This window comes from Lagopus leucura, unplaced genomic scaffold, assembly GCF_019238085.1.
Source record: "Lagopus leucura isolate 7727_CA_CO unplaced genomic scaffold, USGS_WTPT01 Super-Scaffold_100033, whole genome shotgun sequence".
Lineage (NCBI taxonomy): Eukaryota > Metazoa > Chordata > Aves > Galliformes > Phasianidae > Lagopus > Lagopus leucura.
In genome coordinates, this window is record NW_024962282.1 from 6,537,918 (window position 1) to 6,552,093 (window position 14,176).

At 44.4% G+C, this 14,176-nt stretch overlaps 2 protein-coding genes across 3 annotated transcripts; both read right to left on the reverse strand.

The window, feature by feature from the left end:
• Positions 1-1,605: 1,605 nt before the first annotated feature.
• Positions 1,606-4,293, reverse strand: LOC122185918 (prolactin-releasing peptide receptor-like). Its single transcript, XM_042882128.1, has 2 exons — positions 3,889-4,293; positions 1,606-3,364 (listed from the first exon to the last, which is right to left on the reverse strand). Exon 2 carries the CDS (start codon positions 3,321-3,323, stop codon positions 2,241-2,243), a length of 1,083 nt encoding a protein of 360 aa, XP_042738062.1. The 5' UTR covers positions 3,324-3,364; positions 3,889-4,293; the 3' UTR covers positions 1,606-2,240.
• A 4,086-nt stretch (positions 4,294-8,379) lies between these two features.
• On the reverse strand, positions 8,380-14,032 carry CCDC32 (coiled-coil domain containing 32). Of its 2 annotated transcripts, XM_042882024.1 has the most exons (4): positions 13,839-14,030; positions 13,441-13,684; positions 10,890-11,046; positions 8,380-9,545 (listed from the first exon to the last, which is right to left on the reverse strand). In XM_042882024.1, exons 2-4 carry the CDS (start codon positions 13,676-13,678, stop codon positions 9,407-9,409), a joined length of 534 nt encoding a protein of 177 aa, XP_042737958.1. In that variant the 5' UTR covers positions 13,679-13,684; positions 13,839-14,030; the 3' UTR covers positions 8,380-9,406. The 2 variants fall into 2 exon arrangements, with proteins under 2 accessions (XP_042737958.1, XP_042737959.1); XM_042882025.1 differs by lacking the exon at positions 8,380-9,545 and having other exon boundaries at positions 10,886-11,046; positions 13,837-14,032.
• Positions 14,033-14,176: the final 144 nt, after the last annotated feature.

Genomic DNA, 14,176 nt, shown 5'->3' on the forward strand with positions numbered 1-14,176 from the left:
CCATCCATCCATCCATCCATCCATCCATCCATCCATCCATCCATCCACCCCCCACCCATACATCTGTCTGTCCTCCCAGCTCCATACTTCTCTTCTGCCACCACACACTTGAAAGTGCAGCACAGTCAGAGCGCAAAATCCCAGGGAAGGAATGTGATTATTCCAAAAACCATTAATTTAAGTAAATGATCATGAGCTCTTTGCTGCTTCCCACCTGATTCATCCCCATCAGAGGCATCCTCTGTGCTCAGCAGCACAACGGGGCTGGGAAATGCAAGTGCTGGGTGGCTTCAATCTCCCTTTTTTTTTTTTTTTCCCAGTTAATTAAATGTAGAACTAATCACATCAAGCACTGTTGTTGTGAGCACCACGTGCTCTCTGGCAGCGTGCAGGCAAATGGAATTCAGAGCACAATCTCACATTTGTGCAGAGTTCCTCAAGCAGAAGGCTATGGAGCAGCAGGCTACTGCACCCTAAATCTGAGAAGTGTGAAGTGGATACTGAGACCCATTATTGGCCATTGCAAAATTTCAGGTGAATCTGGGGTATGGGCAATTCTGTAGTAACAAGTCCAAATGAGTGAAAGCACACTGGGAGTCATTTCCCTGTAAATAAAAGAAAGAAAGGAACCACCAAGCTGTGTCATAGCAAAGCTTCCCTGAAAATCTCAGAGCTCCAGCCCTGGTTCCAGCTAGACTCCAAGCAGCTGCCTGTGACAGTGATGGATAAACACTTCCAGATTGATTGTTTTCCTGTGATGGGATCAAATTGCATGTATGGGGAGTGACTGCAGGCCTTATCTTTTTGGTTCAAATCAATACAAACGCACAGCCTGAGCTTTTTAAAGCTTTTATTAGCAGAAGGGACAAGCAGTGACCTGGGCTTAGCAAAATACTCCAGCACAAATACTTCAGCCTTGGTCCTAAGCACAGCCTTATGTAGCCAGAAGAAATCTGCAAGAAGCCAACAGAGTGAGCAGTGTTGTGTACCATGTGTACCATGAAGGTCTCAGCAGTAAGGTGAGCCAACAGCAGGTTGTTGCCTGAGGGCTGTTAAAGTCCAACCAACATCTGGAACACGAGAGTCCAACTCACAATTTATTCAGCAGTTTTGGGGTCAGAGTAGCCCACGAGCAGGATTCCCACCCCTGCCCGAGAAGAGCATATAACTTCTCTGCATATAAACCACTCTGAGTGGAGACTGTGACTTCTTCCTCAGCAAGCACACAGCTTGGTACCTTTCTTATTACCTACTCCATTACTTTGAGCCCCGTCTACTTCGTCTTGTTTGGCTGCACACTTTTGGCTGGAGAAACTGGGACTATCCTATGAGGTTATGCAGATGAGATTACTCAGAAAGACAAGCAGATGATGGAAGTGTCTCAACACAAGCTGTGGTGTTGTGCCCTGTATGCTAGCTGGCAGAAGAATACACACTTCTGAATGTATATTGTCCTTTCACCAATGGACTGCAATTCAAACAAAAAAAAAAGGACAGCTCTTTAGGTGCTGCCTGAAAGAACTGATGTTCCTCCAGAGGCAGAAAATGCTATCTGTTGCTTAGGAACAATCTTTATTCTACAAAATGACAATGTGTACTCCAAAGACTTCTTTAAATGCACCCAACATCTTGTCCACCCCTATATACACCACAGGGAGACGTCTTTGTGCTGCAAATACAGCACCAGTTCCTGGCATTGTAAGCTGTGATTGGAGATCTAGTGTATGTATATACCCCATTCCCAGCTTTGCTGCACAACCAGTGGTACAGCATGAACATTTCTCCTTGCTCATGAAGCACTCGTATTTGGACAGATTTTGACTGTGTCAGTGTGTGTAGGCATTCCTGAAAACTGAAGCTTATGGAACACTACCATCACACCAATTATATACCCAGTTGTGAATCCAGATATATATACATTGTTCTATTTCAACAAGGCAAGGGAAAGCTGTTTCATTGGCACTGATTCTTGAGTCAGATCAGGTGGAAACATCCACCAGTCTCTATGGGGGCTAGCAGGTAAATCCTGCTCAAGATTATGCTATTTTCACATGGTTGTGGTATTCATTGTTGTTGTGCTGGTGTGCTTTGTGTCAAAGAATAAAATGTCCTTGAGCTGCTCAGAAGAGATGCTACTTGAGGACAGACATCCCTTCACTTGGTTCCGTGGTGCTTGTTCTCCCCGCCAGGCACAAGCATCTACATCCAGGCCCAAGAGCAAGCCTGTAGGGGAAGTTCAGCTAAGAGAATCTGGTTTGCAAAGCTGTCTTATCCAGGACTCCAGCTGGGGTGTCTGCCAAGGTGGAACAGATGTTGAACCGAGAAACCTTGTAGGACACAGTGCTGGAGCTCTTCTTCTTGCGGTAGAAGTAACTGCTGAGGTGGAAGCGGAACTTGTCATGGAGAGAGGCATAGATGAAGGGGTTGTAGCAGGCAGAGCTCATGGCAATCAGGTGGCATGAGACCTGGATGACGTTCACATATCTCTTGTCCAGGATGGTGAACTCTTCGTCAATGTCTCTGATAAAGTTGACGACCTGGAGGGGCAGCCAGCAGACAGCAAAGCAAACTACAGAGACGGTGAGCACCCGGAAGGTCTTCTGCTTCATTTTGCTCCACTTGTCTTGGCACAGGTAGGCAGCTCCTGGGATGTTCCTCTTCTGCAGGTGGTGGGAGATGGCACAGAAGGAGACCGATACTGCCAGCAGCGGGAGCATGTAGGACAAGAGGAGCATCAGACATGAGTACAGCAGCCGCTCCCTCTCCTTGTGCTTCCAAAACTCCTCGCAGATGATCATGTCATGGCCAATGGTGTTGAGATCCAAGTATTGCATGTGCAGCGAGGTGGGAACCGAGGCCAGGATGGAGAGAAGCCAGATGCAGGCCATGATGCAGACACAGGATTTGTAGCTTATCCTTCGGCGGATGGGGTAGGCCACGACGATGTAGCGGTCAATGGCGATGGCGGTGAGGGACAGCACCGAGACAAACACGGTGGTGGCCTGCATCAGGGTGACAAAGTAGCACATGAACATCCCAAAAAGCCAACCCCGCACCTCGAAGGCATAGGAGACAGTCAGAGGGACACAGGCCAGGCACATGACAAAGTCAGCCGCTGCCAGGTTGCCAATGAGGAAATTGGTGGTGCAGTGCAGCTTTTTGGTGAGAGCGATGAGGAGAATGAGGAAGAGGTTCCCCAAACACGCCACAGCCACCAGGGTGGCGTAGAGAGGGATGAAGAGCGGCTTAAGCTCCAGCAAGAGGTCGAGACCAGTGAAGAGAGGGGCTGAGGTGTTCTGCCAGGAGTCATTGGAGAGTGCCATGGAAAGGGCTCAGCAAGGCAGGGGCCCAACAAGGCTTGACCCTGAAGAGGAGAGAGACTCACTGTGGTTGTGCTTCTGGGCAGAAAGACCAGTCCCCAGTGTCTAATTCCACAAGGTTTAGGTCTCTGTAGTTGCATACCGAAGCTTTGGTGTGGAAAAAACAGGGAGCATGGCTAGGAAGTGGTTAACTGAACAGTCTTCCTGCTGCTGTGAGCTGTCTGCTAGGGAAAGCAGCTCGGGATGTGAGATTGAAAGTAACCTGAGCTGACACGCAGCAGGGAAATAAAGGCACCCGTATTTCTTCTTGCTCCCAGTGTCTCGCTGTCAGCCTTGTTCTCTGCCTCCAGCCACACAGCTGGACAGCTGGGCAGGAGTGTTCAACACATCCCAGCCCACCCAACTTTTCCCCTACCATTACTTCATCCCCTTGGATATTTACTTCTCCACAATGCTTTCCAGAGGAAAACCTGTGCACTGCCTTCCCATCACTGAGCCAACTCGGCACCCCATTCACTCCCATCCCCATCCTCCCTCTCTCTCTTTCCCCACCAGTTTGGCTTGTTACCTGCAGCACTTGGTCCTTCTTAGAGTGTGTGGAAGCTGTCCTCAGAACAGCCACAGAGCTCCTGGCAGCAGCAGAACTGGGTGCAGATCTGTTTTGGCTGAAAGTGCAGGGAAAAGCAGAATTACCCACGCTGTCACATTTACCTTTGTTCCCCAGGCTGAACAGCCTCCTTACCCCTTATTAGTTAACTCCCAGAGTTTACTGAGAGATATTTTTTCTGCGTTGTGCTATAATTAAAGTAGCTTCAGGTCTGTGCATCCAGCCCTGGAAACCAAAAATCTGGATGGAAACAAGAAGCAAATATGATCACTGAATTTCCATATTTCAGTTTTTCCATCTTTCCATCCAGCATCAATATGTATATATATATTTGTTTCCTTAAGGAAGCAGGACTCCCTCTGTGGAGCACACTCACCACCCGTAGTCTGCCTGGAGCTTGCCTAGCTCCGAGAGAGCTCCAAGATCCTTCTGCTCGCTGATTGTTTCAAAAAGGATAGGGAAATGCATCTCATTCACCAGCTGTTGCTCACCGCAAGTCCTCTCGTTGCTGCAATCCTTGCTCTCATTCCTTATTGTTGCTGTGATGCCTGAGTGCTGTGATTAAAAGCTGGGGAGGAGCATGGCATTCCCACCCGCAGGGTGGGTATTCCTGCTATGTATGGGGATGGTCATGTTTGTCCCGCTGTTCTGCAGTAAGGTCTCTTCACTGAGTTGGGGAGAATGGAGAGTGTGGGCACAGGGACCATGTGAAGGTCCTTGGCTGCTCTGCCTGAGGGAGGATGATGAGGGTGGTTGTGGGGCAGGGGGGATGGATGTCCAGCTCTGGGATAATGGACACTCAAACTTGGGGTGAGTGTGGTCCTGCCATGGGGTGAAGGATAGCCAAACTGTAGGTCAGTGAATGGCCAAATATCAGGTGATGGATACCCAACACCCAACCATGGTGTGAGGATAGATATTGTTGCAGAAATGAGATCTCTGGGAAACCCTTTGTCCATCTCAGTGCCCTTCCCATTGCGCCGGGGCTAAGGTCAAGATCTTGTAGCGATGCCATTGAGATACAGTGGTGTAATGAAATGCTGCACAGCACCTGCAAAATACTAGTAACTGTTGAATGCTGAAGCATATGCAAGTGCTACTACTGTTTTGGGGCTGCATCTCTTCTTTGTTAAAATCTCTCTTCATTTTTCCCTTCATTCTGGTCCCATCTTGTAGCAGCCAGAGAGGGCTTTCCCACTTGGAAGTGAAAATGCACTTTGGAAATGATTCCCAGATGATTTCATCCTGGTGAACTGATGTATGGACCAAGATTTTAGAAACATGTAGAGAGATTCTAGGGCTGGGAAAGAATTAACCTTAGTGGCTGTTGATCAATGTGTTGTAGTTAAGCCATACGATCTTGATTTCAGTTACGAGATCAAATTCATAGCTAAGGAGTTCCAATGAGATCTGAGAGGCTGCCAAGTGGCGAAGAATCCTATCAATGTCCATTGACTGCTGTAACTGTTTCCCTTTCATTATGCAATAGCACTATGACCAACTTGGTGGTAATGAGCTGAAGTTAAAGCCAGGGACCATTGAGCTGTTGACCTCAAGGGCTGATGTTTGGCTAGAGCTGATTGGTGACCATGAGCTTTGGTTTCATGCAGCATGGGGATCCCATAGTGATGGACCAGAAAGGGGGAGGTTTGGGGAGCTCAAAATGTGCTCCAAAATCACCTCATTACACAGATACCTGTCTCTGTGCTACCAACAGATTTCAGCAGCAAATTTGGATAAGAACATCCAAGTGACCTGACTGACTTCTCTTGGGAATGGCAGGAAGAGATGGCCAAGGGGATTTGTATTTGTGGCTTTGGACTTAAATCCTCTTTGCTGCTGGGGTTAATTTTATAGTCTCCCAAACTGGACTAAAAGCAGAAAATACGTGGGAGTTCAGCCAAAACCTCAGTGGGTCTCCAATGGTTTTGATGACTCAGTGTAGGTTGGGGGGTTATGGAATGACACACCAATCCCCATGCACTCCACAATTAGGAAGTGCAGGGTATCAGAGCTGCTTGTTTAACATGGTTGGGTATCTGGCTGCCAGATCCAAAGCAGGTTACTGCCCATCAGCTCTGTGTCTGATTTCTTATGAAAGATCTTTTCACCTTCATGTTTTATTTAATTAAGGGAAAATTAAAAGATCATCATCATCCGCTGCTAGAATTTAATTTTTATTTATTTGTTTGTTTGTTTTTTTATTTTTTGTAGGAATGGAAATTCTCAGAGCAGTCCCAGGAGAAGTTCAACCAAATTAGGACTTTTGGTGGGAGAAGGCTGTAAATTTGCCTCTGTCTGATGAATGTGGATCAGTGCTATTGAAACTGGCTAAGAGCTGGCTGTAAAGAGGGGCACTCATCCCGCCAAACACTCAGCAGGAAGAAAATAATCTCTGCTTCCATAGCCTGGCCGGGAGCAGCCGTTAATTTTAAAGTGCAGAACATTCTGATAAGGAAAGCAGAAGGCTCTTAAAAGATCATTTTAGATGAGAGATGCGGCTTCAACATGATAGAAAATAATGAATTACTGCTGGCTGGGATGGACACATCCACCCCATGCTGGCCAAGGCTTTACCCCACACATCCTTACCCTGGAAGAGCCTTCTCTGACCTAATCTTTATCACTTTCATAGAGCTGTAGGATAAATCCCTCATCCCAGGTCTCGTATTTCCCCTTGCCAGGAATTTTTGGCTCTGATTGGATACAAGAGGTCAGGCTAGTAGGTTCAGAGGTGAGTTTGGAAGCCGCAGTCCTCATCCTCAATCCTCATCCACCAATCGGCAGTGCTTTTTGGAGCATCAGTTTTGGGGTGTCTGCAATGACATCCCTGTGCCCAACCTACCCTGCATGGTTGATGACAGGGAACACAGTTTGCTGTGGCTTCCATCCCCTTTTTAGGATGAATGTTGTCATCTCTTAGAAATATTTGTGGGTGCCAGGAGTTCAGCATCTGTTAGCAGAGATTACCCAAACTCACTTCTGGAAATGTCCATCCTGGCCACCTTTCCTACAGAATGGCCATCACAGCGTGGACTGTGGCAGTACTCTTAACTCAAAATCCTAGATGGCCTGCCCACTAAAGAGGAGCGGAATATTCTTATACTTACTTATACTTACTCATTATACTTACTTTTATACTTACTCATGCTTTGGCTTGATGTCATCTCTTTAAGCACATTGTGAACCACCTCTTTTCCCTGTATTAGTGCATAGGAGCTCTTGGAAAATTTTGGAGTTTAGAGAAATGTCCTTTCATGCTGAGAACTGTCATTAAAAGGCACAGATAAGAAGGGCTAACATGTGATTAGTAGTTTCTCACACTCTAACAATGACAATCCATGTTTGATAGTATGTATATGCTTGTGCGTAGTAGTCTGAACACACTGCATTCAAACCGTATCACTGATGGTTTGCTTTCCTCTATCACAGTGCTGTTATCAGCAGCTCTTCCTTTGTTGCTGTTGTTGCTGTTTAGATGGGCACATCCCCCAGTGTGTGAATTATTGCCACCAATAAGAAGGCAGGTGTTGCTGTGTAAGGAAAAAAAATCCTTAATAGAAATGTTGCTCACACCAGCGAGGCTTTGTTTGGGAGCTCAACAGCTTTCTTTTCCTATTATAAACCATAACAGCTCCAAGTAATGTTCTCATCAGTGAAATCACACATAACATCAACAAATGCACACATCACACCTTTTCCATATATTCTGTTTAAGCTATATTGTAAAAAAACAGTCTTAGAGTATGAGTTTTTAAGTATAGATAATCCCAAATCTGATTCCCTTTAGGTCAGTATTTCCAAAGTGTGGTTTATCTGGCAGCTCCCAGCATGTGTTCTTCCAAACACTGTAGTGCCTTCAGTGGATGCTGTCTCTTTCCCTGAGCAATAAAGGATTTGGCTACTCAGGTGTCAATATTTATATGTAGTCAAAGTTTAAAACTAGATTGTTTGTGTACTTACAGAATCTTTAAACTCCTCATTTGTCTTTTTCAGTCCTAATGTTTACATCCCCATTGAGTCAGACAACCTTCAGAGCAAGCCTGCAGACTGATGGGGCTGGACTCATTGCTTGATTTGGATGTGGTCTCCAATTAAATGCCAATCTATTATCGCTTATGTTTTGGCAGGTCTAAGTCTCTGCTGAAAAGACAATGCTGCACTGCTTCAGGACCTAATTTACTGTCTTGTGCTGACAGTATCAATCAACAGCCACAAACAGAAAACTTGTGTTTCTTCCTGCATGATAATGTAACAAAACCATACTGCATAGTTCTCTGCCAGCTTTCTTAGCCATGCCAAAACCGGTGAGTGGAGCTGATATGACACTGCAGAGCCATTACATGGATCTGGGACTTTAAATGTTTTGGTACAGTTATTATGAATACATTTCTAGCTCAAATAACTTTAATGGCAATAGACAACATAATATAAAGCATCTTCACTCACTGCTAATGGCAAGAAAGAAATGTATTGACTGCAAAATAGCTTGGGTTCACATAAAGAAATTGCATCTTTCTCTCAGCACATTCAATTTCTGATGAATGCTCAGACATGCCTTCATTATAGCTTGACAGCACAGGTGAGAGATGGCATTTACAGCGCTGTATCTGAATACAGCAAAGCAGAATTATTTTTAGAGATAAATGAATAGAGGCATTTGAAAGATGACAAAGGAATCCTTTTCAACAACACCAAAGCTTTGTGAGCCTTGTATCATTGACATTCAGGTGACTCACCATGTTTCTCAAATGTTCACATTTGTTCTAATGGAGAATTACGTGTGACTGCTTTAGAGAATGGTGAGGCTGCAGTGGGTGGTTATGGCACAAAGCTAATGGTGTGGACAAACACCCAGTCACGACACTGAAGAAGCAGCAACAGAATAACAGCCAGCAGTGAATGAAACAGCACATTTATAACTAACAGAGATAGGAAACAGTGAACGTGATAAGCTCCTTTTAAAAGTGTAATTTCATACACAATGAACAATCTAATGTGCTTAAGCTACTAGAACTACCCCTCCAATTTCCCTGGTAAGAGCTTTCTTTATCTGACAGAAGATGTACACTGCTTCCCTCTATCGACCTTTAACGTCAACGTTGTTTTATCTGTTCTATTCTAGACCATTATGTTTTCTGATGCTTCTGAACAACTGCTACAGTTCAATATGCCTCCTGATGAGTTACAAACAATTCACATTCATGCCAGAATGATTTGGTTGCTAACACATTGGGACTACATCAAAAAAGGGTTTCAGTTCAGCATATTCTGTTCCACTCTTGTCCACAAAAAATGCCAGTCAATATCCTTGGAGGTCCAGTGCTGTTTTCTTGTTGGATTTCATTTCATTGTCTTTAAATGACTGACAATTGGCACTCATTACCCACCCCCACCCTCTTCCTAGCATTACTGTTGCTGCACACAGCTTCATCAGGGTTGGACAAGAGACAGCTCTGTGGCATGGTTGCTGCATATCTCACTGCTCAGCAGCTGGATGCTCTTCTTCAGTCTCCTGTTTCTCTACCTGTGATTCTGGAGGGATGAGGTACTGTACCTCTTCAGTGTTGATGGCCACTTTATCAGGTTGCAGCCATCGCTTTAGATGCTCCAGGGTGCTGAGAGAAAGCAAAGACACAACAAAAGATAAGACAAGTAATAAAGCTTCACAAGGTATGATTTAGACTGACTAGGGAAGGTTAAGGGGGAAATATAGGCAGTACACCTACATCCTAGAATGCTAACAATACTACAGAAATACATAAATATATACTAATATACTTAATCTCTTACAGTCGATTTCACAATAGCTGGTCTCATGGAAAAGACCAATTCTGTCTTCATTTAAATGTTGACTAAAACTTAATATAACTCTGAAATGTGTGCATATGCTCATCTGCCAAGAAGTGACACAATTCATTCAATCCTGGCATAACAAAATTAACTTGCTCTTGCTCTTCTACAATAGCGGAAATTTCGGTACTGTCCTTGAGATTGTTTGTGCACTTAAAAGTTAAGGTTTGCTTAATTACACTGCTGGATGAGCTTCAAATAGCTCAGTACCATTTAAGGGTGACCTCTAACTTCATTTAGTCGAAGTCTAGCAATGAAAACATTTTCACGGCTAATGTCCCCAGCCTTTAAAAACAGAGTAGAGAGAACACCTCTGTCTACAACTTGCTTTTAAATATAAATCAAGTTAACTGTCAAAGAAAGAATCTAAGACCTATTGTAAACATAAATTATTTTTCATACTTGAACTCCAAAATGAGCTTAAGTAGATTTTTCTTAAGGGAGAAAGATAATCTTTTTTTTTTCCAAATAGAAGCAATCATGAAAAATGTCAGCTCAGAAAAGAGAAATATAGAGACCATCATAAGTAAATGAGAATGTAGATTGCTTTAGCGTATAGGAAGGGACTCTCATCTTAATTCATACATCATCTACAAAAGAGTAATGGGTAAGAGAGGAAGCATTGTAAGAGAGGCACTGAACTGAGAATCATGAAATCAAATTTCAGATCTGATATCAACCCTGGAAAGTGCTTCAAATCCCACTTGTTTCTGAAGCAGTGTTTGTCTAGGCCCTCACAAAGATGCAGGGAATGGTATGAAGTTCACTGTTAAAAGCTAACCCTTAAAAAAGGGAATTTGAGACCCATTAAGACACTTCCCCCCTACCCCAAGTGCGACAAAGGAAATTGTCAAGTAGGTTCCAGTTGTTTCCTTACTGGATCACCTAGGTAAGAGGAATGCAAAAAAAAAAAAAAAAAAAAAAAAAATTCAGTACACAGCTTTGAAAGTTCAGTCCATACATGTCCCATGTGTCCCTCTAGTGTGACCCAACTGGCATTACCAAAGCTGCTCAGAAAGCCTGTGTCAGTCTAGCAAATGTGCAGTGAGACCTTCTGTCACAATGTCCTATTGCAAGTTGCAACAATTCCTTATTGATCTGCTTATTACCTCTCATCAGATTCATGTCCCTCTATGTAAATTTCAGACTCAAACTTCTCCTGGAGGAACCTGTCCCAGCATTCCTTCTTAGCTTGTGACAGAGTACGTAGCATGTCCTTGGAGGTCACCTCTTCAGACAAACCTTTAATTCTCATCAGCTTTCTCTCTGTGAAGAGGCAAATCAGAGCTCTTTATTACATTTTTCTGAGGGAAAGGAGGAAAAAAACCCACAAGTGTCTGCACTTCGATATCAAAAAGGTCAAATTAACATTTCAGTACTTAGTCTTCATTAAGTAACTTTTTTCTTGCATTTGAAGTCTTCATGACAGTATTTCCTCCATGTAATTTTAGGTGACTCTTCAGAAGGAAACAAAGTGTAAGCAATCAGTCCACTTTGCCCACTTCTTAGCTTTAATGACTTTTCCACTTACCACTGAGTTTTGATGAAATTGCACAGAAGAGTACTGATCTCAAATGCACTGTGTTCCCACAATTTCCACGCAAATTGGCATGGAATAGAAATCACATTAACTGTAGTATGAAATCCAAATAATGCCCAAACTGAGGGGGAAAAAACCGCAGTGAGCACAGCAGTATTATCAGTAGGATATCTCAGAACAGAACGTGATATTGTGAGTTTCTCAGCCACAGGCTACAATGAAAACAGTGTTCTTAGCAGACACAGGGTGATTCAGCCACAATACACAAAGCTGCAAGTAAGCAAATTTAATGAGTTTCTCCAGTCACAAAATCTCTTTATAACAGATTCTTTCTTAAATTGGGCCAGCTATTAACTTGTACTCACACTTTTTACAAAAAGGTGTATGATATGTTAGTTGAATTGCAGTAGCTCACAACAGAGCAGCTCTCCTATGACTCTTTTTGGAGCTCGCCCTGTGTTACAGAATTGAGCTGTCACTGGAAGTATCTGGCTCTAACAATTCTTAAGACCTGAAATATCATTATCTGCCCAAATATATTGACAGGCTGATGGTACCATTCCACAATTGCTAATCCTGGCCATGTAGAAAGCCACAACAACTTTATGCTTCTGCTGGCTTAACCAGAATACACAAAAGAAAGTTTATGCTGGAGTTATGCTTTCATCCTGACTGTATGAAAACAAGTACAGACCTAGTCTGAAGCCTGCTTGTGAAAATTTATCCATTAGCATTTTCTGAGCACATTAGAACTGCAGCAGCAATTAATACTAGAAGAGCAAATTCTGTCTTGCTGCTATGTCACCTTTGATCAGATACCAAAACCTGTACTTAGACTGTTGTTTCACGGAAAGCTAAACCAGTAGCAAAGTCAACATGGAGGCTCTGGCAGAAATAAAAGCTTAAAATCCACTTCTGCCACACCATCCTCATTTCTCCTGGCCTGTTTCTGCATGCAGAAACGTCATACATAAGCCAAGCACATGTGTGGCTGCACTGAGAACCAGATTATAAACTGACCCAAAATAAAAATAACTCCACAGAAAGGAAAAAGCAGAAAAGAGCCACACTGAATATTTCACTATGACTGGATGAGTAGCAGCTGAACTGTTAGAGCACAGAGGAACCCCAAAGGCTTCTCCTAACAGGCAGCAGGAGCATCCTTCCTGGAACTGACTGCTGCTGTAGAACATGAAGAGATCAGGAAATATTTTAAAAAGGGTGGCTAATCCATGGCCTTAGAGATAATGACTGCTGCTTTTAGCTGTGCTAGGATGTTGACTTCCCTCATATCACATGTTTCTATTAGCTTTTACACAGCTAACGATCAATTTATGGTTTTATAGATTATGCAGGAATTAAGCAATAGCACTGAGATTATCTGTATAATCTCCCATATGTTAGAACAAAGATTCCAGCAAACGTTATTTAGAAAGCATCTTTCCTGATTCTGTCTCCCCCCAAAAATCAGGTCACAGAATTATTTGACTTTTTTTCTTTACACTCAGAAACATCTAATTATTTCTTGGAGCCTCAGGAGACAAATGCTGGCAATACACAAAGGCTTATAACAATTTCAAAACACGTTTCCCCTTCCCAAGTCAGCAACAATGGAAATACACTGCACCCTTCCAGAACTTGAGGGGAGCTTATGAGCAGGAGGGGGGCCAACTTTTTACACAGAGAAATAGTGACAGCACAAGGAGGAATGGCTTTAGACTAAAAGAGGGGAGGTGTAGCTTAGATGTTAGGAAGGAATTCTTTACTCAGAGGGTGGTGGGGCCCTGATACATGCTGCCCAAAGAGACTCTAAATGTTCAATCCCATTCCCATCCATCACGCCATCCTGATCAAGTCCCAAGATCTGATGGATGTCAATCCTGCCCACAGCAGGACATTGGAACTGGATGGGCTTTAAGGACACTTCCAAGCTAAGCCATTTTATTCTATGACAGGCTCCAGCTGTGTTTCTCAATTCCACTAATGCAATAACTGAGTGTGGAGCTCTGCTGAATACTTCTAAGCTGCAAAAACCAACCAAAGATGTGAGCAGCGCCCCCTCTGATGCCACAGTTGTCAGCAGGCACCTCAGCCTACCCAAAGCCTTACCCAACACTCACCTAGGGATGCTAAATACACCTCTGAGTCATTCAGGGGCGCCCAGGGCTTTGGGTTTGGTTGGGAAGGGACCCCATTGCCCTGGCTTCCTCCGTTTTTGTAGGAATCCAGGAATGAATCAGTGAAGGCCTCGCTGGCATCCTTCTGGTCTGGATGTGGCAGACACGAGCAGATTTCAGCCCAGAGGTCCTCACTGGGCCTGATGACCATGGAGTTGATGCTCTCAATCGTTCTCATCATGAAGGCCTGCAGGGAAGGTACAAGTGGCACACAGTGAGAACGACTCAGTGTCTCTCTGCCTCTCACCAGCCACTGCCTTTTACCCAAACCACCCCAGTGGAGCGCTGAGGGACATCTCATAGCTCCTCCGGAGCCTCCCCTCACAACGCAACACTTACACCCTTCAGGGCCCGAAGAGCCTCTCACGGTGTTAGGCCGCAGTGTTCCGGCACCCCCTCGACTCCTGTCACCACAGCTCTCCGGGACGTGGTTGTTCGGGTCACAGCAGAGCCGCTCCAACCGTCCCCCCGCGCCTCAGCACCACTAACACGGGAAGTCACAGCGACTTCTGGCAGAGCGCCGATTGGCACCTGAGCTCAGCCAATCACCACGCTCCGACCTCTGATTTTAACCAGTCACCGCGCTCTGCCGGAAGCAAGGGGGGCAGGGAATAGGTTGGAGGCTTGAGGGTAGAGTGACGCTACTTTGGCGCCATCTTGGAAAAGGGCGGAAGTTTTC

Excerpts from the sequence above, each read along its gene's own strand:
- LOC122185918 (XM_042882128.1), bottom strand. The coding sequence starts at position 3,323 with ATGGCACTCTCCAATGACTCCTGGCAGAACACCTCAGCCCCTCTCTTC.
- CCDC32 (XM_042882024.1), bottom strand. The coding sequence starts at position 13,678 with ATGATGAGAACGATTGAGAGCATCAACTCCATGGTCATCAGGCCCAGT. Across the intron at positions 11,047-13,440 it reads GGTGTATTTAGCATCCCTAG|AGAGAAAGCTGATGAGAATT; the intron begins GTGAGTGTTGGG and ends GCCTCTTCACAG. Across the intron at positions 9,546-10,889 it reads GGACATGAATCTGATGAGAG|CACCCTGGAGCATCTAAAGC; the intron begins GTAATAAGCAGA and ends GCTTTCTCTCAG.